The sequence below is a fragment of the Crocodylus siamensis genome, chromosome 3 (assembly GCF_052110815.1).
Source record: "Crocodylus siamensis isolate JL-2025a chromosome 3, ASM5211081v1, whole genome shotgun sequence".
In the NCBI taxonomy this organism is placed as follows: Eukaryota; Metazoa; Chordata; order Crocodylia; family Crocodylidae; genus Crocodylus; species Crocodylus siamensis.
In genome coordinates, this window is record NC_143397.1 from 149,962,891 (window position 1) to 149,988,016 (window position 25,126).

Consider the following 25,126-nt stretch of genomic DNA (forward strand, 5'->3'; position numbering starts at 1 on the left):
GATGAAGATGTAGCACTGGATGCTGGCACTACTTGGCTAGTTTGCTGCCATTATCTACTTATTTGAAAAGAGGACAACTGCCATCTGCAAATGAGGTGTGGCTCCTGACCAGCAGCAAAGGGGATTCTTATTTAAGTGAAGTATTGATGACTTTGCCAGGGACCTAACCCTACATGCAACCTTCCTCTCCCCCCCACAATGACAGCATAACACTAAGAAAAAAGGATCAAAAGTGAGATTCCCCATCCTCTCCCAATTCTCAGATGAGACAAAAATGGTTGAAGACCCAGTTACAATGAAGTTAGAGATCCTGTTCATTGGAAAAAGGACTCCAACAAAGCCTTGCCTGTTTTTTGTTACCCTGTTAAATGTCAAAAGTAACAATCAGCCATTTCGCAGCCAAAATGAAATGAATTATAACAGCACGTAGAGTAAAAATGAGCAATCATGATTCATATTTTCACCTAAGAGAAAAATCCCCTCCAGGCAAACCTCCTTCCTTCCAGTTCTGCTTTGATTTGAGCAGACTTCACAACACATCCTTCAGGAATCTGTTGCTTCCTGGACTTGTCAATGCTGAAAATATATCTTCATACCTATATGAGAATTTGGGCCTGATTCCCAGATACATCTGGGCCTTTTTACACTGTTGTGGCAGCAGAAAGGTGACTTTTGAATGGTATAAATAGAATTTATACCCATTTTCAGGCACGTTCACCCTGCCAGTCTCTCTGGCTTTCTGAGTAGGTGGTGAACTATCTGTATGAGTTCTATGAGGGTCTTTTGTGTGGCTGGAGTAGCAGCTGTTACTTTCTCTTTCTGCCTTTGGTTTAGCTGCCTGCTTGTCATGAGTACTGTCCGTGTCAGTCAGCAGCTTTCCTAATGGCCTCTGCAAGCCAGGTTCTACAACACCCCTTGCTTGTCAATCATATCACATTGTTCGACGTAAACCCCACTCCATTCTCCCATTCCTAGCACTTTCACCCATCTTGTATTGCAAATTCACAGCAGAATAACTTCTTTTAACAACCTTTACAATGATTATATTACATATCCTGGTATGTTTTATGAGACTTTTATAACCTGGCCACAGGATTTGGCCTGCGTTGCCCCTGCAAGCCTATGATCATTTTGCAGTCGTAGAAAGGTTAAATATGAAAGTTCAACAAAAGTTCCAAGCTGCAGCGTGTCAGAGGACTATCAGTTGAAGCTGTGCTCTGTCTCGCTAACAGCTGAAGCTGTACTCCGTCTCACATGCTTCACATCCTCATTTTATTGCTTTCAGGTAAATGTGACCAATGTAGCATTTAACTTAGAAAGTGAGCTGCGGGTGGAAGAGGTGAGGCGAAACAGAGGCGGGGCTGCTAAATGTAATCACTAGAAAACTGCTGATTGTACTCATCTGGGGCATAGTCAAGAGATAATTTTAGACCATGGGCAGGAAATAAGTAGGATGCTCACAAAAACCAAGCAGTAGGCACTGCTCACCATTTTCAGAAGAACTTTCATCCCTTTCATAGTGCAGTGCCCCAACAGAATAGGGTGCATCTAGTAACTAAGGGCCAGGTTTTCAGGATGGTTTGGCTCCCCATGGCAGAGCAAGAGTTTCAAAAGAATTAATGCCCCTTTTAGGCACCAATTTTGCAAAAGAGCTCCATGCACTGAGTGTTTATTTAGGTAGCTTAAAGAAAGCACAGCTCTTTAGAAAAATTTGGTCCAATTTTGTGAGTGCTAAACACTTGAAAATCTGGCCCTGTTTTCAAAATCAGGCCCCACATATATAGAAGCAAATGTCTCAAAATGCAGCCAGCACATTACATTTTTAAATAAAGATCACTCCACATATCAAAATCCTAGTAATAAAAGTACTAGGGTTAACACTTATATGGATCAGCTCTCTTTCTGAATAATTAATTAGATATAACAGCCTAAGAGGAACAATGTCACTCAAAGATGCAAGAGGCAAGAGGCACACCACCCTTTCTTCTTTTCAGTTAATTTAATCTATAGAACACAAAATTCTTCCTTAAACAAATCTCTGAACACACACCAAATATTTGCATCTTATATCCTAAAATAGTTTAATTGGGGCAAAGAAAACAGAAGATCACAGATCTAGGCAAGAATCTGGCTCACAAAATTTATCTTACAAATTTCTGAAGGTCTCTGTCCTTCCTAAGTAACGACAGTTGTATTCCCTGTGCTAGAAGTGATATGCTCAGATGTTCAAAATGATAATACCCTGTGTAACTGCCAATGTTCCTTATATTTAATATATCAGAAAGCATATATAGTGATTTTAAAACCAACCAGTGATCTCATTTACACTGACATAATTTCACTGAAGTCAACATAGTTTTCTATGCGTGTCTGAGAGTACAATTCAGGTTAATTAAGCTTTGGTGCAATTAACTTTAGTGATCAGATATTAGAATTTCTTGTATTTTATGTTCCAGATCTTATTGTCAGAGGCAGTTTGAAATCTCTAACATTTCCTCACCTCATTAAGCTTTCCTGGACCAATGCATACAGTCATTGATCGTTTGCCTTGGTTTGTTAAGAAATGTTACATATCCAAAATTAAATAAAAAGAGGATACTTGAGCAATATATTTTTCTGTTCACCAGCTTTCAGGGCAACATTCAGCAGATGATACACTGATCACAGACATCACTATGCTGCTTGTAGTAAGAGAGAAAATCCTAGGAAGGCTTCCTTCATTTTCAGTGTATTGTATTTGTTGAAAAGAAATCCGAACAAACTTAGACATAAAACTTCATATTTAATGCATTTCTTAAAATCTTCTCCACTCTTGCTGAAATTACATGAAACTAGACAACTTTAAAACCCTGCCTCTGACAGAGAGAACTAGTCTTTGCTAGACCTTAACTGAAGCATGCACGGCCTGTATAGATTTGTAACTGTAGTATACATTTTAATGGCTTCACATGCTTTATAATCTCTTCCAGATTAGCTAATTCCCCCAAATCTACAGATTATGACTATTAATTTTAGATGACTATTCTTAACAGAAATATTTGTGCTAATGGTACAATTAACTCACATAAACAAAACTATATCCAATCTTACATAAACATGGAAAACAAATATTTAGTGTACTTATTAACAATGTTCCAATGCAAATGCAGGGCTGACTAATGTTTTTACATAAACATCATTCTGTTGCATACTAATAAAGGCTATGGAGCAACTGTGAAAAAACAGCTAGAGTGAAGGTTATTTTTTTAAGATGGAAAATTCAAGGGTATTCCTATCTTGCTTTACATAGGTTTCCTGGTTGCAGTGTTTTGACACTGGACAGGAGTTGTGGTATGCTACTGGAGTGTAGTAATGAAAAATGCAGTAAGTCTTACCACACAAGCTGTGTGTGGACTAATCTACACCAAAAGGTTAAGGAAATTACTTAGATTCCAGGTGACAGATATGTTCAGTGAATAGCCTCAAAAGCCTAAAGCGCACAGACTTAGGATAAAACTGATGTATAATAGCTCAGTGCTGCATATTATTGTAGTAGTACTGAAACAAAATGTCATTAGGAAAAGATCAACATCCCTGTAATTTATGTCTGAGAACAACAAAGTGAAATCTGGAAACAGTTCATATTCAGTAGAGGTAGATCCAAGATGCAAAATACAAGGCCAGAGCTGGATTTTGAATCTTCAGGATTTTAGTCTCTTCTGAACCAGAGTTTCAGTGTAGGCCCATCTCTTTTCAAAAGCAGAACTTTGCCTCCCTGCTGCCTCACCACCTTTTTAAAGCCCTCTTAAAAATCATTTTCCTTGTATCAAGGCAGTTCAATGGCTCATTGGGTAAGCTGTCCTAGAAGTGTTTGAATTTACAAATAAAGGGGAATGTTATGTCATGTCTCCACAGCTAAAGAATCTATCTGACTGCCACAGAAGCAGAAGTTCTGTTGTATAGGTTGGTCTGACTGCATGCTGCAAAGTTATACCATTCATTGGAGATGGGATGAATATATTACTACCTGGATCTGCTAGCTGTTCTCCCCACTGCCTTAAGGAGGTCCTGGAACTACAGTAGGAACTAAAGTGACCCTGTAGTCAGTACGTGTGTGTCATAATTCCTTATCTCAGAATGTACACAACCTAGTAGCTCACTCCACACTGATATTAGACTGGGTTGGGCAAAATTCAGCCCCAAGCAGGTTCTGGCCTGCCAAGTTATTTGTCCGGACCACCGTGGGTCCCTCAGTACTGTCCAGTCTAGGTGCAGAGGACAGCCTGGGCTGTGGCGCATGCAGCCAATCCCACTGCCCCCAGGTGTGCAGCTGGGCTGGGGTGACGCAGCGGCTGGACTTGTTTTGGCTCTTCTCTTTGCTTGGCTGGGATGGGGCCATGGGTGAGGAGCAGTGTTCAGGAGTGGGACAGGTGGGCAGGGCTGGAACTGGGACTGTAGAGTAGTGACAGCATGGGGCTCTGGCCCCATGATCCCAGCCCCACCTGCCTGTGCTTCATCTGGATGCTGTACCCCACCCACAACCCCATCCTGGCTGCACATGGAGCAGAGCTGAGATCTTCTGCCCACACACCCCTGCAATGGGTGCCAGTTGTGTGGGCAAAGGCATGCGAGAAGCAGATGGGGCTCTGCCCCGGGCCCCGGCCACATGCTGTCACCACCCTGCAGTCCTGGGGTCCCCATGCAGACTGGCTGGGACCATGCAGGAAGGGTGTGAACCAGGCAGATGGGATGGAGACACTTAAGGAGCTTTGGTGAGCTGTTGTGCAGGGCTGGGGGGTGAGTCCTGACCCAGCCCGCAACAGTTTACCCACGGGCCCACATAATTGCCCACTCCTGAATTAGACTCTAGTTCATATGGGGTGCCTTGCTCTGGGACAGAGGCATAGGCAGTTTATTGAATGCCTAGGTCAGGGGGGAGGGAGGATGATCCCTACCACTATAGACTATTTGGAGGAAGAGAGGGATGGACACGTGGATGTAGATGATGGAAAGAGAAGGCTTTCCTTTCTGGGGTATTGCTGCGGCTGCCACTGTCATAGGAGCATCAACTCCACTTCAGTGGTAGCAGCCCTGTGCCCAGGCTCCCTGTGAGATGGTGCCTTGTTTGCTCACTCATCACTCTCCACATACATATTGGGCATAAGGCCACAAGGTTACCTGGGGTGGGAGTGGGGAACACCATTCCACTCCCTCCATTCACTCCCCACAGATACACGCTTAGTGAGGTGCGCTGTTCTCCTTAGCCTAGTTATGCTACTGCTCCGGAAATGCTCATTTGCGTAACATATCATGCTGTTCTTTAGGCATCTCTATTGCTCAGAAATTAAGTAAAACTGTGGAAAGCTATGATATGTTACCATTTTGACTTATAAAGCACAAAACCAGAAAGAGCGTATGACACACTATCTGATTTGTGTAAAGCCATGTCTAATACTTGATGATTATTTTGACATTTGCTTGTTAAAAACCTAAAGCCTCTACATTTGGTGGGATTTGTTTGAACAACTCAAGGGGTGTTAAATGGACCGAAATACTGCTGAAAACCTTTAAAACTTTTTACCTAGATCATACAGTGGTTGCTGGCTCATAATGTTTTCTTGATGAGTGCAACTTTGGTTTTCAATATCTTGGCAAGCTATGAGAAGCTTGTGAAAGAAGTTAGATAAACCAGTGAGGCCTAAAAAAGCTTGTTAAAAATGGAGCATTTTAAATGTCTGAATTCAGTTATAAACTGAGAGCCAGATTCTTGAATAACTATGATTATTGTCAGGTGTAAAGGCATAATGGAAACAACCACAGATAACATGAATACAAAACTTCAATTTATGCAATACACACAATCCTTATAATACTTTGAATCATTTCAAATGATTACAAAAATATATTTGTCCTCATCACTTCCATAAACATAAGAGAATACACAAGTAAATCAGTATGCTCGCTTAAAATGATGTAAAATGGGTGCAATGCAATGGAAAACTAGATTAAGGAGACCTGTATTCTATATTATCATCTAGTTCTTTACTATCTTAACCCAGTGCAACCCTTAACTGTAACACCTATTCACTAAGGCTGTATTGAAGTCAATGGAATTACACAGGCACAAAACCAGCATGGCAGAACAGAGAACTAGGCTCTCAGGATGCCTGTACATGTGCTACAGGGCTGCTCCAATGTGGTGTAATTACAGCATGTTGGAGCAAACTCTATTAAATGAGCACGTAGCTATTAATACAGCTCTCCAGCCAGCCTCCACATCTTGTGTATTAGCGTCTCCATGTTTTAAAATGGTGGCGGGGCTGTTTGAATGAAAGCTCATTCAACAAACTTTAGTTCAAGTGCCCCTACTGCCATTTTGAAGTGTGGGGATGCTAATACATGAGACACTGTGGCGCTTTAATAGACTGCTGTCAGAGCCAGTCTAATTAAAGTACCTGCCCCCTCCCCCTCTGAGCATGTGTAAAAGTGCCCTCAATGTTTAAAAAACCAGGACATTATTATATGTGGCAATTTAAAAAAAATAAAGAATGGGTTGATTCTCCATCACCTATAATTTGTGGAGTTATTCATACTAGTGCACAGAGAGTGCAAAGTGAACACAGTGTTATCAAATTATGTTGGTTGTATTCTACACCCACTTTGCACTGGTGCAAGTTATTCACAAAGTGTAGAGCATAAGTAAATCAGGTCTACATAGATGAAGAAGAAAGAGGTACTGTTGCTTGAAGAAAAACACTGTAGTAAAACTAACTGTTAACAACAGACATGAATTTGAAATGTCTGTGTAAGCATAATGGGTGGAGAAACATTATTCTTTGGGTATTATAACAACATTTTATGTTGCTGAAGGTAATAATAATAAAAATGAGAGAATAATTACTGTTCCCTTTTTCATCCTAAAGATCTGCACAATCTTTCAATATACATGGGGTTATATGCTGCAGAGATGATATGCATAATTAGGCTGGTTCACTCAAACCCACTTCACAGGGCCCTTCTTGGAAAGTTTAAAAACCAGGTTGCTGCTATCAAGTTCCCTGTTAATGTATTATGATTTATTTAAGTTAAAAACATGGTAAAAATCTGAACTGCCTTCATCCTAGATTTTTGTGACATTAGGAATTTGTATTTCATAGAATTTCATTTATAATATTTGCAGTTTTTTAAAGCCATTTAACATAATGCAAATTTTACTTAGCTTTTGTTGTACCCTGCTTTGATTCCTGCTTCATGCAAAGTTGAAAAGGCTGCTGGCTTCAGACCGGATTCCTGTCTCTTATTTGAGATTCTCCTGTGGCTCATGGTTCTACCCAGGGTGACTGCATACATCCCAGTCCCTTACATACCTCTGCCTCCTTACCTGCCTGCTCTTGATCCCCGTCACTAGATACCACGATTGCTTCCTTGACCTTGTCTGTTCCAGACTCTCTGGATTGTGACCCTCTAGGGTCAAGCCCTGACTGCCTACATCTCAGTCATACCCCCAACACTGAGACTGGAAAGTGAAACAGAAACATCCTAAGAGGCTTGAGGGGCACTTCATCAATTTAAAAACATATTTGTGTATATGTGCATGTGCACTTGCAGGTGCATTAAATGTTGCTTTTTGCTATAAAGGCTTCACTCTTGCTCATAATACACCAAAAGACCTCTTCTACAGATAGATCAGGTATAAACACTGCACAATCCAGAGTCCCCCTGTAGTCACAGGTTTCACACTCCACATGTAATGTAATGTTTTTCCCAACAATCCAGAGAGCAGAAATCACCAAAAAATATAATTTACGTAGAGGCCTTTTCTGCAAGAAGTGGATTAAAAGGTGGTGCAGTTTACATTTTCATCATGTAGCATCACTTACAGCCCTAAACAGCGTGCTATGGAATTCAGTTACATTCTGTCTTGCATCTTTTTAACAAAGAACATGATCTCTAGTTTTCAACTCCTGAATTTTGAAATATATTTTTACCATTAGCAGGAAGATAGGTGAAAAGCTGGTACTGGCTTCTCTTTCGCTTTCCATTGCAGACATAGAAATTGACCTGAACAGGACTGGTTATCCTCTGATTTCGGAAAGGTGGGATCTCCACAACCAATGAATTCTATCAAAACAGACACATGAGAAAATCAGTACATAGCTATGACAGATTTACTGCACATTTATAAGTGTGCATCAACATTTGCAATTTTCACTTCTGAGCTCCCAAAGAGGAATATTGTCATGGCATACCCACTGATAGGAAAGTCTGTAGCTTAGATTTCCTTTTGTGATCTTTTTGGTTAGAGGTCCCTGCAGCTGTTCTAGATGTGTTTTTCTTCACCCATGAGTTTGTTGCAGTCAGAAGCTTGAACATAGGATAAGCAAAGCTGTACCAAAGCTATGAGGTTTGTAGATATTATTTGCCATGGCCTTAAACTTCAGGGGTTACTTTCAGGGTGATGAGACTCAGGTTGCACACTACTGGGTGATGCTTGTTAGAAGAGGGTGGCTGAGAAAGCACTACATTCTAAATGTCTGTGCTGCTCTAATGTCCTGATACAAGTACCATGGGATGAACAATTTGGCAAGGATGCCTATAACTATCCTCTCAGGAGGACTGGCTTTCAAGGGATGAAATGCAGGGTTGGGATTTTAGCAAGGACTGGTAATGTGTCAGCGTACGAGTATAATTCTGACTGATAGTGCTGTATTGTTCCCAGTGCCAAAAACCTGGTAGATGCCAAGGTACTCTACATTATGGGCAACTTAAACATCTCTCCTTAGCACTCAACTAGTTATTTTCCTTTCCACATCAGTCATCCAGCTTTTTGTTTTCACCATCCTGAGCATGGCATTGCTAGGTCCTTCACTTGCTCCCCAGACAAAATATTTAAACCCATGTACCCAAAGTCAGTGTTTGGTTAGATTCTTGAAAAAAAAAAGCCTGATTTTCAGCAGCATTCAGCATTTCTTTCATTTCCTATTCAGGGATGTCAAGGTGGGTCTTAAGCCAAGATTTGACAGAGGAAAATGTAATAGCCTCATGAGTAAGTTCAAGGGAGGGACTTGCCTATATAAGGGCCAGCCCTGGAAGACAGCCTAGGGACATTTGTGTGAATTTCTAATGAAGGGAAAGACATGGCTCTTTTCATTGATGGAACTGGGAAGGTCACACACAAGAGTGTTCAAGCTGACAGGAGCTGAGAGTCGTGAAAGGCCTCAAATGTGAACACAAAAATGTTAACCTTGGTGCAATGAAATTGCCCCATTCCCTTCAAAAAAGGGCTTCCAACCTTGTCTATTTCAGGGGAAGAAAACTGTGTCTTTGAAAGCCCTCTGCAGAAAAAGAGTGCTAGAGAAATGTAGCATTTTTCTTTACTTTGAAGTTAAAATATTTAGGCATACTTACTGGCTTACACATTTCTTTGTCAGTTTTGGCTTCCATTTCCCACACATGGTGACCATCTAGGAGAAAAAAAAAAATCTAGTTCTCTCCTTTAATTTTCCTTCCTTCAAATCTGTGCCCAGTGTTCGAAAGAAGTTACAAAAGTCTCTTTGGATAGTGGGAGGAAGAAAACATAGAAGATAGGTCTGTGGTTGAGTTGTTCATCCTCTGCCCAAGCAAGAAATCATATAAATAACTTGCTGGAAGCCAGGCAATCTCATTTAATTTGTTTATAAGGAAGGGAACATGGGTCAGTGGAGAAGGTACTGGGAAAACAGTAAACAGATTCTGATTGAAAACAATCCAGTACTAGCTTAGGGATACCATATCACCATTCTGTGCCTTGGTTTTCCAACCATTAAAAGGGAGGTATTGTTATTTACCTACTTGTGTAAAGTGTTTTGAGTTCTTTTAATCTATAATAAATACAATAAGAGCTAAATAGAAATATTAAAAAGGAGCAGTGTTAGTTAGGAAAGGTCTCAAATTATATTTGTCCTGGAATGTAAATGTTCCATCTTGAAATGTGCAGCTTAAATGAGTTGATTATATTTCTGCTGACTGGATCAAAATGGAAAAGCAGTTTTGTGGGTTACGTCATCACAGTGAAGACAGTTATAGCAACTAAGGACCTAGCTCTAGTATGTCTGAGGTCCATACCATAGAACGATGGGGCTGCAACTGTTCCCATTCTCTTAATTCAGCATGTTCAAAATGAAATTAATTTTACACCATGAGTTTCTGGGGTTTTCTTTTGAGAAATACATGGATTGATAAATGCTACTGACAATGAAACAAATGGCCAATGAAGGTTCTTTCTCCCCCAAGGTTTCAAAACTCAGCAGCAGGGAAATGAAAAAAAAAGATAAAATGTAAGGTTTTCATATTGTCAGCCTAGAGAAGCTAAAACATGGATAAGTAGCCACAGGCACATAGCTGTCTGATTTTTGCAGCAGGGACACTTGCGGTTTAAGGAGTCCCACCATACTCAGACATCATTGGAGTGAATGGGAAAATTAAACTTGATGTCATTTCTTTTTTATATTTATTGTAGCATTGGGATATACAAATGCAAATATTAGTTATTTTGAACTTTACCACAGAGATGTTTGCATATTTAAAAAAAAAGCGCCTCTGTGCAAGGTACCAGTGAATGCACTTTTTCTTCTCTCTTCACTTTCATGGCCAGGATGGAGGTGACACTTTTAGAACTGTCTGATTTATTAGAAATGCCTGTAAATAATATTTTTGTGTACAGCAGTCTTGCTGTGAAAGGAATGCTGGTGTGGAACTAGGTTTTGGTGATCATTTTTAAGTCTAAAATCATTTCTTTTTAACCAAGAGAAAGACAAACAATGTGAATATCAAAAATCTTCTACCACAACTAATTTGGCATGCTTCTCTGCAAGAAATAATTAATGTACACACCCTTCATTTCTTTCTATGTTTTAAATCATACGACCGAGTAAAAATAAACAAGAAAAGGAATCTCTGCAATAAGTATTGCAGGAGTAGGGAGGGAGAAGAGTCAGTTGCACCAGTATTCAAAATCTCTCCAACAGTGTCTTTTAGAATTGCCAGAATTAAAGCTGACTGCTCAGGACTCCTGAAGATCACTTCACAATTCATCCACCAGATGCTTTTCCAAAATTGTTCATAAAAAATTCTGACCACAGTCCCACCAGCTGGGACTCTTCTTTTCTCAAAAAAAAGAAAAGAAATAATGTGAAACTAAAGTCCAAGTCCAAGCCCAAGCTTGATCCTGAAGCTATCGCAAATTTCAAAGCACTACACATTTTTCAAAGTTAAGTCTGCTCAGGAACTTCTGCATTAGAGATGGTTTTTACCTAGAGAACTCCAGACCAGTAGTTAGCATGTGTTCAGTTTGCCTTTGTAAATGGATTACCAGAACTTCAGGGGTTTTCTTACGTTTAATTTCCACCTTGCAAGATGAACGACCTGATTCAGAATTACCTGCCAATATTTTTAGAAAATTAAAGTGATTTTATCTATAAACTAATCTTTCAATTACCTTAGGCAGTGCTGCCTTTATGAGCTTTTGAAATTTTTATGATGACAAAGAGTGAGTTTGATCAGAAACTTTTAAAATGTTCTAAACTAAACTATTATGAAAAAAATACTCCAGAGCTGTGTTTAGTCTTTGGGTATCAACTAGAAGCTAATATGAGCAATAGTAAGAAAGCCTCTTGAGAATGTCCAGACCATTGCTGCTTAAATGATGAGGGGGGAGGGAACAGACGACTCATTAACAGTTAGTGACATTTCATTTAACAAAAACATAAGGAGGAGAAGTTGTTATGAAGCAGAGACAAAAAAAAAGTAGACAATTCCTCATATTACGTCTGGTGAACCAAGAGGGAAATCTCAACGCCCACGGACTGGGACCAACTCCAGGAGGGAAACCTTAGACCACTACGTCAACCTCTTACAGTAAACATGTTTTGCAGGTTTATATAGTTCAGCTGAAATTTAAAAAAAAAAACGAAAAAAAAAGGAATGGAACAATTTGTGGGGGCTCAAAGCATTAAGAAAATCTGCCTACGTTGGAGAAAAGTATTTTTCTTCTCGTGCCACATATGCCCAGAATCCTACCAAGTATGCAGGACACCATCCCTTGTCAGAATGTGCCTGAGGAGTGAGGGCCGATAAACCACAAAAGTTTCCATTGTAAGTCTGCCACATCTGCATTAGCCTGGTTGACTCAGAGCCCAAGGCAACTCCCTGCCTGGCAAAGGGCCAACAAAAGTACACCAGAGCAATTTATACCTTTCCAAAATGCAAATAATTCAAATTACAGACATAACACAAAGCTGAAGCAGACACATTTTAGGCATTCCCGTTAAAGTTTACTCTCTGAAATTACCGTACCCAATTGGGCAGTTGTTATATGAGAGAGAGAGAGAAAGAGAGAGAGAGAAAGAAAGAGAGACAGAGAGAGAGAGGGGGAAGGAGAAAGGGAAAGAAAGCATTCCCAAGGGATAGTTGATTTTTTTTTATTTGCTTTTACAAACTAATAATAATAAATCCCCCCTCCAGATCAAGTTCCTAACATCAGCCAGAGTGTTTGCTAACATTTTCTTTTGGTATATTGAAAAAATAGATTTATGTTACATCCCTCTCTGAAGCTGACATTTTGCTTTTCTTTCTAATTAGGGAAGAAGTACATCAGGTTTTTATTTTTTATTTTGTTTTGATTCTGTTTTGCTTCTGTTGCTTCATATAGAACATAAGGGGAGAATCACACTGAAATCACAGTGGTTGAAATCCTTGCTCTATTGAAATCAGTGTGAGGTTTGCCACTGATTCCAGTGGGGCCAGGATTTCACCCTGGGATGTTATAAGGGAGAGGTCTGCCTATACTCAGTATTGTGTTTGTTGTCAGTGACAGGTGGTGTTGTTTTCAACAGAGACACAGGATTTTGTCAGGAAGTCTGACATTTAAAGATTGATAACTGTGATATTCCCTTATTTACAGCATTTTTATTCTGTGTGCAATTTGTCAGGTTCTGCTTTATCATTTTTTCAGTCCAAAATGTTAAACACCTGGAGTTAGTAAGGATGAAAAAAGCACACACCTATTTCATCAGTATGGGTGGATTTTGAACTTTTCAAAATATAAACATGCATTTCTAAAACGGAACAGCTTAACGGTGAATGGGTCTTTGTAGTTCACTCTTATCAAGTGCTCACGGCAGAGTTAAAAGGAAACTGTGCTCAAGTCCAGAAGTAAAAATATTCTAATTCATTAGGGAATTCCCTGCAGTATGAGTCACAGAAACGGCTTCCCCACCACACCCAACTACAGAGATTTCCACATGAAAAAGGCACTGTAGGCCTGTTTTAACACAGAAGCAGCATTGAGAAATACTTGCATAAACGCAACAATATCAGTTATTCGCATACATTGTTGTGGATTGTTAAGCTTGATTTTTTTTCCTTTAAGGATGTAGGAAACAGATTAGAGACAGGTATCCAGGTAAAAGATTTTTCCAACTTTTCTCTGAGACTAATCTGGACAAAATGAACTGTTCCACAAAGGAAGCTTTACCATACCTTTTGCTCTCCTGTGAAATATGAATTTTCATTTCTACCTAGGAGAACTTTTACAATCTCCTTTGCCAATGAAGGGTGCCTGCACCTGAAAGCTTGCAAATAAAGAATTTTTTTGCAAATATCTAGTTGGTCTAATAAAAGATATCACCTCTGCCATGAGTTTTGATTTTTTTTATCTTAGAGACAGAGGATTTTCAAATAAATGTTCCTCTGTCTTCTGACCTAGTGGTGTGTGTCAGGAGTTACTTTTTAGAGGTTTCTAGGATTGCATTTCCACACATCAAAGAAGTATTGCTGAGTAGCCTACAAGTTTATGCAACTCAAACTGGTAGCTTAGCTTGCATTACAGTTTTACAAGTACACAAAAATTAAAAGGAAGAACAAAGTAAAAAAAATGAAAAAAGAACTAAGACCCAGAAAGTCAGCAACTGTTCCTTGCAATCACTTAAATCTCACTTCTGTGAAACAGATGTAATAGGAGAGTTCAATTATTTTGCTTTCTTTAAATAGGTTAAAAATATTCCAGCTTCTTCAACAGGTACATTATAACTCAAAGACACAAAGATGAGCAGGTATTATTTAGGATTTCACTACTAACATATCTTGGACATGTTGCCCTCTTCCAGTTTGGCCTGAGGCAGAATTTGGCTGAATTGGTAAACAGGGCCACATTAATGTTAATGTTTTCAAACAAAAGTGCAGCACACATTTTTCAAACAGAACCCCTTATTTGATTAACTTGTTGGAAGATATTTCCAAATAGTGATGTTTGAACATCATAGTTTATCTTAAAATATAGGGGATTCAGAGCAGCATATGCACAATGAGGGAACAAACTGAGACAGTTTTCAAGCAGAATGTAGAACAAACATATCTTATGATTTTCAGGTGCACTACATGCATAACCAACTGGGTTACTCAGTTAAGTAAGCTAACATATTCAAAGCCTTCAGCGATATAGGATTCACATGTTTTAGATTTATATTCTAATCTTTATTCCTTAAGAAGTATGTTTATGTCACTACTTTGACATAGAGATGACAGATTTGTGATTATGTCCTTAAGGAAAGGATTGGTTTGTGTGCAGGAGGAAGAAATGGATTCAGACCTGCAGTCATTCAGCCTCTTGTTGAGATACCATCAGTTTTCACATTCTAAGCAGGTTGGGCCAGGTCTGCACTTGGGCAGGAAATCTCCCAAGAAAACAAATGATTCAGAAGACAGTACTCTTTGCTCCAACTCAGTACTGAAAAAATGTATAATTGGCCACAGCACTCTTCTCTGATTCCTCAGGTGAACAGAATTATTCTTCCCTTATATGTAAATGAATGCTAATCAGCTCAATAATTTGTAGCTGAAGTTGATCCCTGCATACAGATTGTGTATCAGTGTAAATTTTTAAAGAGCTTTATAAAGGGATGTGCTCTAGCGAATGTGAAAGAATAGTATCAACAACATTGGCTAAGTAATTTTTCTCTAGATGAGTCAAAGGGAGAGGGGTGAGTTATTTAGAACTGCACAGGAGCTCAGAACAAATATTTGCAGCCTATATAGTCAGGACCTTTTTTGTCAACATATTCAATAGCACCTGATCTAATTTAGGTTAATGGTCTGGATCTCCACTAGGAGGGGCTGAATGGCAAGGTTAGCAAATGGAACTCCTGGCATCTAGGTAAATCAAATAACGTAGGATTTGCTTGGAGACAGATGAGCATGGCTCCACCCTCACCTTGCAAACTATTTCTCTCCTGACCCTAGCAGCACCTCCCACTCTGGTCTACCTCAAACTACTTGTCTCCTTTGTTTTTTTGGTAGTTCCTGTTCCTGCAACAGTCTTGCACCCTGCTCTAACACTTCATTGGATGACTTTGCCTCCCTTCGATAGCTAACTTACCCACTCAGCTGTTCAAGCTGAGTTTGCATTACCTGCTTAATGTCTGGCCTTCCTTGTAACCATTCTGATTCCCTTTTCTGATCATTTTGTCTGCCCATATGCTCTTCTCACTCCTTTTCTCAAAGGACACTCAGGCATATGATTCCCACTCTTCTGTTTTCCCTCCTTTCTTCCACAGAAAACACCAGGAAGCTATTCTGTCCTATTGCCTTTTTTAAAAATCTCCCAAAAGGATTGCTACAATCATTTAGCTTCTCAGGCTAAATAGTCCATTGCTCCTTTTCAACTGAAACTCTCCCAACCTGTTGTCACCTTCCAGAAGAATGGCTTTGTTCAGGGCAAAGAAAGAACGGGTTTTTTTTTAATAAGTATCTGCACTTTTGGATGCTAAATTCAACTCTAGCCCTAGAAGTTGGTACATACTTGGCTTATAATTATTTTTATAATGCTGAAACTAGGTTTCAGGGGTGGGAGTGGTCTTATTCAAAGTTTTGTAATGCAGATGCAGAGTATGTGTATGTTCTTCCTTCTACATATTTTCACAGCTTTGAACTGAGTTCTATACAACCCTGTCTTTATGTCTATCTGTAACATAAATGCTGGTATACGTTTTGCTTTCAAAACGGTGTTAAAATTTAATCGAAAACCATAAGAAACAGTGTCAAAACCTTGTAATAAAAATCAGTTAAGAATCTACACTTTATATGTGCTGTGGAGTATCCAGGTACCCACCTGTAAATTCAGGCTCCATTAAGATTTCTTAAGCTAACTAAGCAAAAATTGAGGTGCCCCTGGATCACAACCTGTGGTAGAAAGTATTGAGTGCAAAGCATTTTGCACTGCCTAGAGGACAAATCTAATTTTATTACATGAGTTCTAGCAAACTATTTGATTATTTTGATTTGAGTAAACTTTTTCAAGGCTTGTGTATTTTATGGCTCTGATAATTAAAATGAAGTTCTGAAATCTGATGGTAAATATGGAATTTTAGATTTATTATCTCTCAGTGGCTTGGAGACTGTTTTTCAGGAGTATGTGGCACACTACTCAAGGGAATGTGAGAGGAAGGAATGAGAAAGCAGAAGAAAGGAAAAAAGGGGAAATATAAATAGAGGAAAAGGAAGAAAAAGAAAAAAAAAACTACTCTAAATATTTTGTAGGTCAGAAGTTGACAATGTTTTCTAGTGTCAAGCTAAAATGACCCAATTTAGGTTTAATGTAAGCTCCCAGCTGCCGCTTCTCCCTACCACTCATCCATGGTGCAGTGTGGGTGAAGCTCCTGAAACCAAGACCCCTTCCATTGAACACTGCCAAACTCCATGGGCCATATGTTGCCAACCCCTTCTCTTAGATTACTGGAGAGGTTACAGTGTAGTTGTGGTAACATATATTCTTACTTTTAAAAAAATCCATAACAAAGGGGTACACAGCAATATTGAGAGCTACTACTCTAGGAAGAACAACTTATGTATAAGACTGTACCTTTTTTCCTGAACTATAACTCTTGCAGGCTGTTTCTGGGATATGAACTTCAAGCTGGTACATTCCTTCCTACATAGCATCAACAGTAATAATGACTCTTCATACTAATTGCGTCTTCATTCATATTTGTGCAACTCCTCTGTCTTTAACTTTGCCCTCCCCTGTAATCTCTAAGGAGTTGTCCAGGTATAACCAACTGAAGCCACGTGAAACAGTTTTGACCCATTTCCCTTGGTTAATCTAGAATCTCATCTTGTCTCTCAAACTCCTCTAATGCAGGTGTTGTAGTTATTTTTAACTTACCGCCATCAAAATTGACTCCCAAACTTTCCTTCCAAGAATGATTTCTTTCCTTCACTCCAACATGCCTGACAGCATCACCATGAGCTTCTGAACACTCAGGCTCCCACTTGGGAGTTGTCTGTGGGTGCATCCACACATGCAGGCACATGCACTCATGCCAGCTCAAATAGGAGAGGCACAAATTAGTGCTGGAGATTTTTGCCTCAGCACACGCACCTGGACATGCACTTTGGTGTGGGGCAAGTTGTGCCACTTGGGGCAAAATAACCCTGCCCAGCTCCTCCTGGATCTGCAGCCAGGGGGAGCTAGACCCTGGGGCAGTGCTGGCCTCTGCAGTATAAAAACCTGGCCCCAGCAATATAAAAACCTGTCCTGTTGAGTAGCTCGGGCTACTTGTCCTCAGGAGTTTCTGAGGTCCAGCCAGTTGGTATCTGGGAACACTACCTCTTATGCCAACTGGACTGCTGAAACAGCCTTAACCTGGAGTGGCTCCTGTACCCTCTACCTACTGCAGTAGTTTGATAGTGGGGGCTGCTGCCTGGCTGTGACCTGCTGCCACCTGCAACAGCATCTGCCCACTTGGACCTGTGTCCCCATGCCTGTGTCCTTGCCAGACCTGGACGGGGCACCCCCGCTCTGCCATCTGGGCAGCTATCACCCAGAAGATGTGCTCCTTGCAGTAGCCTGCTTTGTACTGTCAAAGCATGTCCTCTGGGCCCCAAATGGCCAAGAGTTCAGCCACCTCATATGTCTTCCAATTGGGTCCCCAGTGCTGGCCCTGGACAGGCTCCTCTGCCCGGGTCTCGCCACTTGTCTTACCAGCAGATCCTGGTGTTCCCTGTTTAAAAATTGCCTGGCATGACATGTGGTCCTGGCAAGTGGTGCTGGACCCTGGGTGGCAGCCCAACTGGCCTAGAACTGCCTGAAGGAGGACTTGCCCACGCTGAGCCAGACCGTGCGATGTGGCACAGGCAGTGCCGGGTGCCAGGCGGCCAGGGCTGAGCTGCACTTCCCCATCCTGCAGGGAGCAGGGGCTGTGCCAGGAGGGCCCCAAGCGCCCTGATGGCCGCTGCTGCTGTAGGGAGTGGGGGGACTGTGGACCATGAAGGCAGCAGGTGCGGGACCCACCCCTCCCAAGCAGCCCCCTGCACCCACAGTCCCCTGCACCCACACAGCCCCAGTGCTCCAGTCCCTCCCACCCCCAGTCCCTTATTTACCCAGGACAGAGCCTGGTTCTATCACGCTGCAGCCTGCACCAGTCCAAGTTGCTCCACATGTGGAGGCAGCATGCTTCAGCACCAGGGAAAGGGACAGTCATAGATACGCTTTGTCTAGCTATCAGAGTGTCTCTTTGAAGGACCCCAGCCTCCGGTTGCCTCAGAACATGGTCCTGGACTGTGCGGTGCCCGGCTTTTTTTCTGGGTGGGTTGTTTTTGGGGGGTTTTTTGATACCTGGATTTCCAAATATGCAGCACAGGGAACTTTTTTTTTGTTCCCAGTGTGTCTCTTGCCACATCTCACACTGCTTTGAGACATGGCAAGCGATACCTGTGGGCTCGTCTGGACTTGCCCTATGACTCCTCTTTTGGTCTGCACAGCCAAGATGGATCAAAACCATGCCAGTTCTTCCTTCATATTATTTTTATTGTAACTAACATGGCCAAATCTCAAACTAAGGCTCATATTGTCTCCTATCTTAACCATGCATTTTCCTCTCTGGTCTTGCTGACACCCTCCATCATCACTTTCTGATCTAGTATAAATAGTAAGTGCATCTCCTTTCCATGGTCAGTGTAAATTTTTTTCTGACTTCCTAGTGCTCCAATTCTTTTATCTCCATAGAATGGCTTGCTCCCTTTATTCTCACAACATCAAACTCAAACCCTTCATCTCCTATTCCTATCTACCCTTGTGTCTTCTGTTGCCCCACAAATAACACATTTTGGCAAACAGTATGTTCTTCTACACTGCTCTTTATATCTGGAATGACCTTCTTGAACTGATGAAGCCACTATTCCTCTTATTCAAGACTCTCTTCTTCTACCATGATACTCACAACAAATTAACCAAGCAAAAACAGTCAGATGGTAGGAAACCACTGATATCTATTTATAAAAAAGATGTGCCTAATCTCTACAAAAATACCTTATTTTCTCACATGCCATGCACTGCCAGATAAGACACGCACCTTGTTTTGATGAACACAGGACGAAGAAAAAAGATTTTTCCAGAGTTATGCCCACATACAGTGGGGACACAGCCTAATTTTAGCTGACTCTTCCCTCCCTTTTCCTGCTCAGGCAAAAGCTACATTTTAAGCCTTTCACAGCTTAATTGTCAGCAACTCTTGGCTGTTCAGGCAAAAGCTACAACTATAGCTAATGATGATGAAGATGGGACACAGCAGGCGGAGCTAAGATTTTCAAAAGTGTTAAAAATAGTCTGAAGGGGTGTAAAATAGAAGAAGAGAGACCAGAAATAGCTAACAGACAGCAAAATTGGGGGAAAAAAGAGAGCTTGAGTAATAACTAGCAGGAATCAAGAAGATTCTAATAAGTCATGAAGTCAATTGACGTCCACGGCCTGCTTGAGTAGAAATACCACTGCTACTATTCCAGGCATAATGGTTCTTGGCTCTTTAAGACATGCACCTCAATTTTGGAAGGCTAACATTTGAGGTAAAGGTGCCTGTAGTATGCAAGCTAATACAATATTTTCCCTTTCCATCCTTATTAGGCCATAAACTCTTTGAGCAGAGATTGTGAATTCTTAGGCGTTTGAATAGTGTCTGGGGTCTGCTGTGGGCCATATTGGAATACAAATGAATAGTACTAGTAGCAGAGTAATGAAGTCATGTTTTCATTTAGACTACAAATGCACCACAGATAGCAGATTCATGCAAAAAGTGCATTTTTGATATAGCTTTTTTTCAGAGCCATAACACCAGATGTAACCTAAAATTTACAAGAATGCTCAAGCAATTGTTTGATATTTGGACACTTGTGGTGTCTGGGCTCCCTTAAAAATAGTCCTTGTCCATAGTAAATACCTGTACTTGATCAAAGATATGTAACGACTAGCATTCTTAAATGTGACAGAAACACCCTCAATGAGGCTTAGTGATGAAACTCTTGTGTGTATGGCTGCTGTCCTATAGTACCTTTTCCATTTCCAAAGCTAAACAGCCAGGAAAATCTGAAACGTGCTGACATTTCCTACGAACTACGTCATTGCTACTGCATGTCTGTGAAAGGATTCTACTATCTAATGACCCCACCATTTCACGATGCTACTCACCCAAGGATATCTGTTTCTGGTCAATGGCCAAAAACCCCTTAGGCTACCAAAGCATTTCTAAGAATGAGGTGTAAATGACCTTCACATGAACTTTGTTCCCAACTGACGCCTTTCTAGTCCATCTAGTTTGCAGAAACTTTTAATCTCACTGAACTAATCAGTCTATAAACTCTTCATACTAAACAGAATGTGTGTCCTAAACTTTGATAAACAAACAGATATAGACAAAATTATAATGTATTTACCCATCTGGGGGGGAAGTCTGTCCCTTGCTTATTTATTACGTGAGCTATAGTTTGATTACCAGAGTGAAACATGACTCTCTTTGGCTAGCTGCCCCCAAACTGTGACTGCTACTGGCAATGGAAAGAGCAATGGAAAGATCCTTGAGAATGTAATATCTTTTACCAAATGGATCTCTGCCAAGACTCAGGTCACCAGTCTCCCCCATCACATCACATCTCATCAAAACAGATTCTAAAGCTAGAGTTTTCCAATGCACCAGAGTAAAACCAAAAGCCTACATATTTTCCCCAAATGGTCACATTCAAAGGCTACTGAAGTGTTTCAGGAACATGCCACTTTTCACATCTTTTCTAAAATAGGAGACCTTACATAACAATATTGCATTTGAAAGCCTGCTGTAAAAATTCTTTGAGCAATATGCAGAAAGCAGAGCTGAGATTTCCCTACAATGTTATATGCCTTTAGAAAGAAGTTCTGCTTTGCAGCAGCAATCTAATTTGAGGAGGAGATAATGAAAATAGGAAAACTTAATTGCAGAATGTTTGTTTAGATGTTTAAATAAACTCACCTTGGCTCTCTGTCCTCCTATTTTGCATTTGCTTTCTGTGAACATTTAGTTGATCACGCTTTACTACAGCGAATGATCACAGAAGCTTATGTTTAAGTTTGCCTATTGCAATACATGCTGACAGCTAATTTAAAATGTTCTTCTAAGTATGCAGACGAGGGACCTGGTTCTTCTTTCCTAGCCTTCTTAAGTTTGCTGTATGGCATCTCAGTGATTAGATTCTAAGAGCTACTCTCCATTCAGGAAAAGAATCAATAGGAACAAGTATTTCAAACAGCAACTTACATAATAAAATTGTCCAAAACCTAAATAGTTTAATTGAATGACTACTAAATCTGATTTGTTAAAGACATTCCACAAGTAAAAGAGAGAAATTAATTGAATTATTTGTCACACATTCACTTTTCTGCATTCTTTGACAGCTTTGCTGTGAATTGGAAGTCTGTGTAATTATCAACAATTTCAAGACCAATGAAGCCCATGAGATTGAAGTAATCCAGATATACTGTACATGGTATTACCATCTTGTGAAAATTAGGTCTCCTCTATATATTACAGATACTGAGCAATTAATTGAACAATTACCTGGACACCAGCTACATGTGCAAATTACCTATCACACCATAAAAAACTCCGAACAGGTATAAAGTTAAACCCTGAAATTCTGTATTAACTTTACAGCTGGTTTCTACTGAGCTTTAACTTGCATGTAGAGTAGGGTCTCCACTGCAGCTGGGCTCCTTATCAGCTGATGGGGAACCCAGCTGCAGGGCTGCACCATGTCTAGCATAAAATCCCTAAGCCCTAGGGATTTCAGCAGCTGTAATGCCTACAGTCCAGGTTTTTCATATACCCCTGAGCCCTAAGGATCATGGCAACTGTGATCCCCAGGGTCTGGGGTGGTTTAATGTATCCTTGAGCTCTAGGGAGCACAGATATTGCAATCTCTAGGGATGATGGCAGCATGAAACCCCCAGATCATGGTTGCTGTGATCCCTAGGGCTCAGGGGTGCAGGAAACCACCAGGGCTGAAGGATTGTTACAGGGCAATCCCCTCACCCAAAAACCCCTGGGGCTGGAGGATCACTGCAGGGGTGATCCTCCGGTTTTGGGAGTGCATGGGGCACACTCAGGTCACCAGTCTCCCCCATCACATCAAATCTCATCAAAACAGACTCTAAAGCTAGAGCTTTCAAATACAACAGAGTAAAACTGGGAGTGCATGGAGCTCTTAGCTGGGGGTCTTGCTTCTTGCTGGTGCAGGGGGAAACCTGGGGTCAGGGGTTCCCATACTTGGCAGAAGTCACAATTATGTGAATCATGTATTAGATCCCATCATGCCTTTCCCTGCACATGTACAAGAGGCCTTAGTAATATCCATGAAAAAGTGTCATAAATGCTGGGAGAGTGACATTTTTCATGGACAAGCTTAAAGTCATGTCTTTGTCCATGAAGACATGCCCCTCAAACTCAAAGAGAAACCAGAATTTCAGATAGACCTTGTTTATTTGAGAAATTCACTGCAACTAATCTGCGGTATTTGGGGCACAACATTAATTTTTCCAGCCTTATAAAAAAAGAACAAAAACCCCCCAAATTAAATACCTCTGTATTCCCACAAACAGCAGTCTGGCATTACAACTTAACAGTCTGGAGAAATACTTGTCAGTAATTAACATTTCAGTCAATTTTATGGTCTATCCTTTGGGCTCTGTCTATACTGTACAATGCAGTGCAGCACTGATGCCTGAGGTAGCTGTAACCAGCTAGCTTTGATAGAAGAATCTATCTAACAGTACAGTAGTAACACAAAGCATGAGCTAACTGAAAGACTAAAGGGAGTTCTGTGTTATCATGACTATAGACTGCTTCCAGTACTCAAGGTCCATGAGCTAGCTGCTAACTCAAGTTTCTCAACACTGCATTGCACTTTTCAGGGTAGATGTACCCTTAGTCTAGACTATGTTTCTGAGTGGAGTATTTATTAATTGATTATCCTATGAAAATATGAGAATCATTCTAAAGAGAAGCTGTTATTTTTCTGCCATACCTAACTGTATGGATCATTATGCATAAAGATTAGGCCTGTGCAAAGCCACTAGTATTTGCTTTGGATTCGGCCGATTTGGGGGACAGTGATTTGATTTGGTGATTCGAATCACTGTCCTGAATCGATTTGACTGAATCTGGTTCAGAGATTCAGACACCACTGAATTGGCCAAAACTCCAAATCAAAGAGGCCCCATCCCCTGCCCGCTCTCCCAGCCCAATCAATGGATGCCCCACCTGGTCCCATCATCCTGGCACCCAAAAAAAAAAAAAGCCCTGAACTCACCAGCTCCTGTCATGTGGTGGGGGGCAATCCCTGCTGCCCCCACTGCCCCAGGCTGCATGAAGGCCTCTGCCACAAGCCCCCAGAGCCCCCAACAGCTGCTGCAGCATCTGGTGAGTGCAAGGCTTAATTTTTTTTTTAAAGAACTGGGAGCTAGGGCCAGGCAGGGCAACTACTGATGGGGCAGGGAGAGTGGGCAGGGGATGGAGACTTGTGGTAGAGCCCCCCACACAGGGTGGGGCAGTGGGGGGCAGCAGGGATTGCCTCCCCTCCAGGCAGCAGCTGGTGAGTGTGGGGCTTTTATGTTTTAAACAACCAGGATGCTAGGGCCAGGTGAGGCAGCTATTGATGGGGCTGGGAAAGCGGGCGGGCAGGCACTCAGGAGGGCTGGGGGAGCAGGCAGGGGATGGGGCCTGTTGAGGGTCCCCCCATGATCCCTTCCACCCTCCTCCAGCCCCCGCCCACCCCCTACTTACTGGCACGGAGGTCCGGGTCCAGATCCCTGCGGTGGTGAGTGGGGACTGCCCAAATCTCCAAAGCTCTCTAAATCTTTTCCAAATCGATTCAGAGAGCTTCAAATCGATTTGGACCTTTTTATTGGTCTCCCAATTTGATTTGGATTCAGAGATTCGGTCTCTGAATCGGGCTGAATCTCCTCTGAATTGAATCAGTACCCGAAGCTTTGCACAGCCCTAATAAAGATAATCTTGCATTATCTGATATATTGTGATCAACAGCATGGTCTTTAACATGGTGATTTTTGTACTGCCTTTGTGTTGCTTTGCCATCCACAGCTCGTGCTGCTGCTTGCAGTCATGAAGGGTGTTCAACTAGATGACCTTTGAGGTCTCTTCCAGCCCTGTGATACTCCCTTAAACCTAGCTTTAAAAAGCAAATTACCTGGTGTCATCCATTGTGATTATAAATCAGAATTAATATTAGTTGTATTCAATATATTAGGAAATATTTTGTCATTTCCAAACCTAACACACTTCATCTATTTATGTATATAAAACATGCACCTTTTCCATGGCAAATGCTTGTATACTTGTTTACAAGGATTATTTGTATTAATGTGCTACAAACTTGCAGCCAAATATTTTAGAAGTTGCTAAAACTTATGAAGGAAAACAGGCTCTTATAAGAAGGCTAACATTAAACACAAAAATGGAGACATGGGAAATTGTAAAATACTCTTAGGAATCTTGGTCCTACTGTTTAATGTAGGAAGAAAATCCCCCCAGATTAAATGGAGAGAGAAACTGAAAAAAAACAGAAAATATGTAATAATATGTAATAGACAAAAGATTGTGGGACCCACTGATATAAGAGGATTCTGATTTTAAAAGGTCGAAACTCTTAAGTATTGGTATTCACATTTCTACTACTACTGTGGCTAAGTTTCTTGGATACACATTTTATGTTGACTTTTATCACTGGAAAATACAGTGTGATGTATAAGCAATAATGAAACATTGACCAAAATCCCATGAAATAAGGACTCATT

General features: G+C 40.9%; 1 protein-coding gene across 4 annotated transcripts in view; it reads right to left on the reverse strand.

Annotated features, from left to right (window-relative positions):
* NFATC1 (nuclear factor of activated T cells 1) overlaps window positions 1-25,126 on the reverse strand; it is a 150,121-nt gene that overhangs the window by 52,763 nt on the left and 72,232 nt on the right. For 3 of the 4 annotated variants that reach the window (XM_090039539.1, XM_090039535.1, XM_090039537.1), the window contains exons 7-8: window positions 9,388-9,443; window positions 7,968-8,100 (exon numbers count right to left, since the gene is read on the reverse strand). The exons of the other annotated variant lie outside the window; for it this stretch is intronic. In XM_090039539.1, the coding sequence (XP_089895665.1) occupies window positions 7,968-8,100; window positions 9,388-9,443 (189 nt within the window). The remainder of the gene's footprint in view (window positions 1-7,967; window positions 8,101-9,387; window positions 9,444-25,126) is intronic. 4 annotated transcript variants of the gene reach the window in all.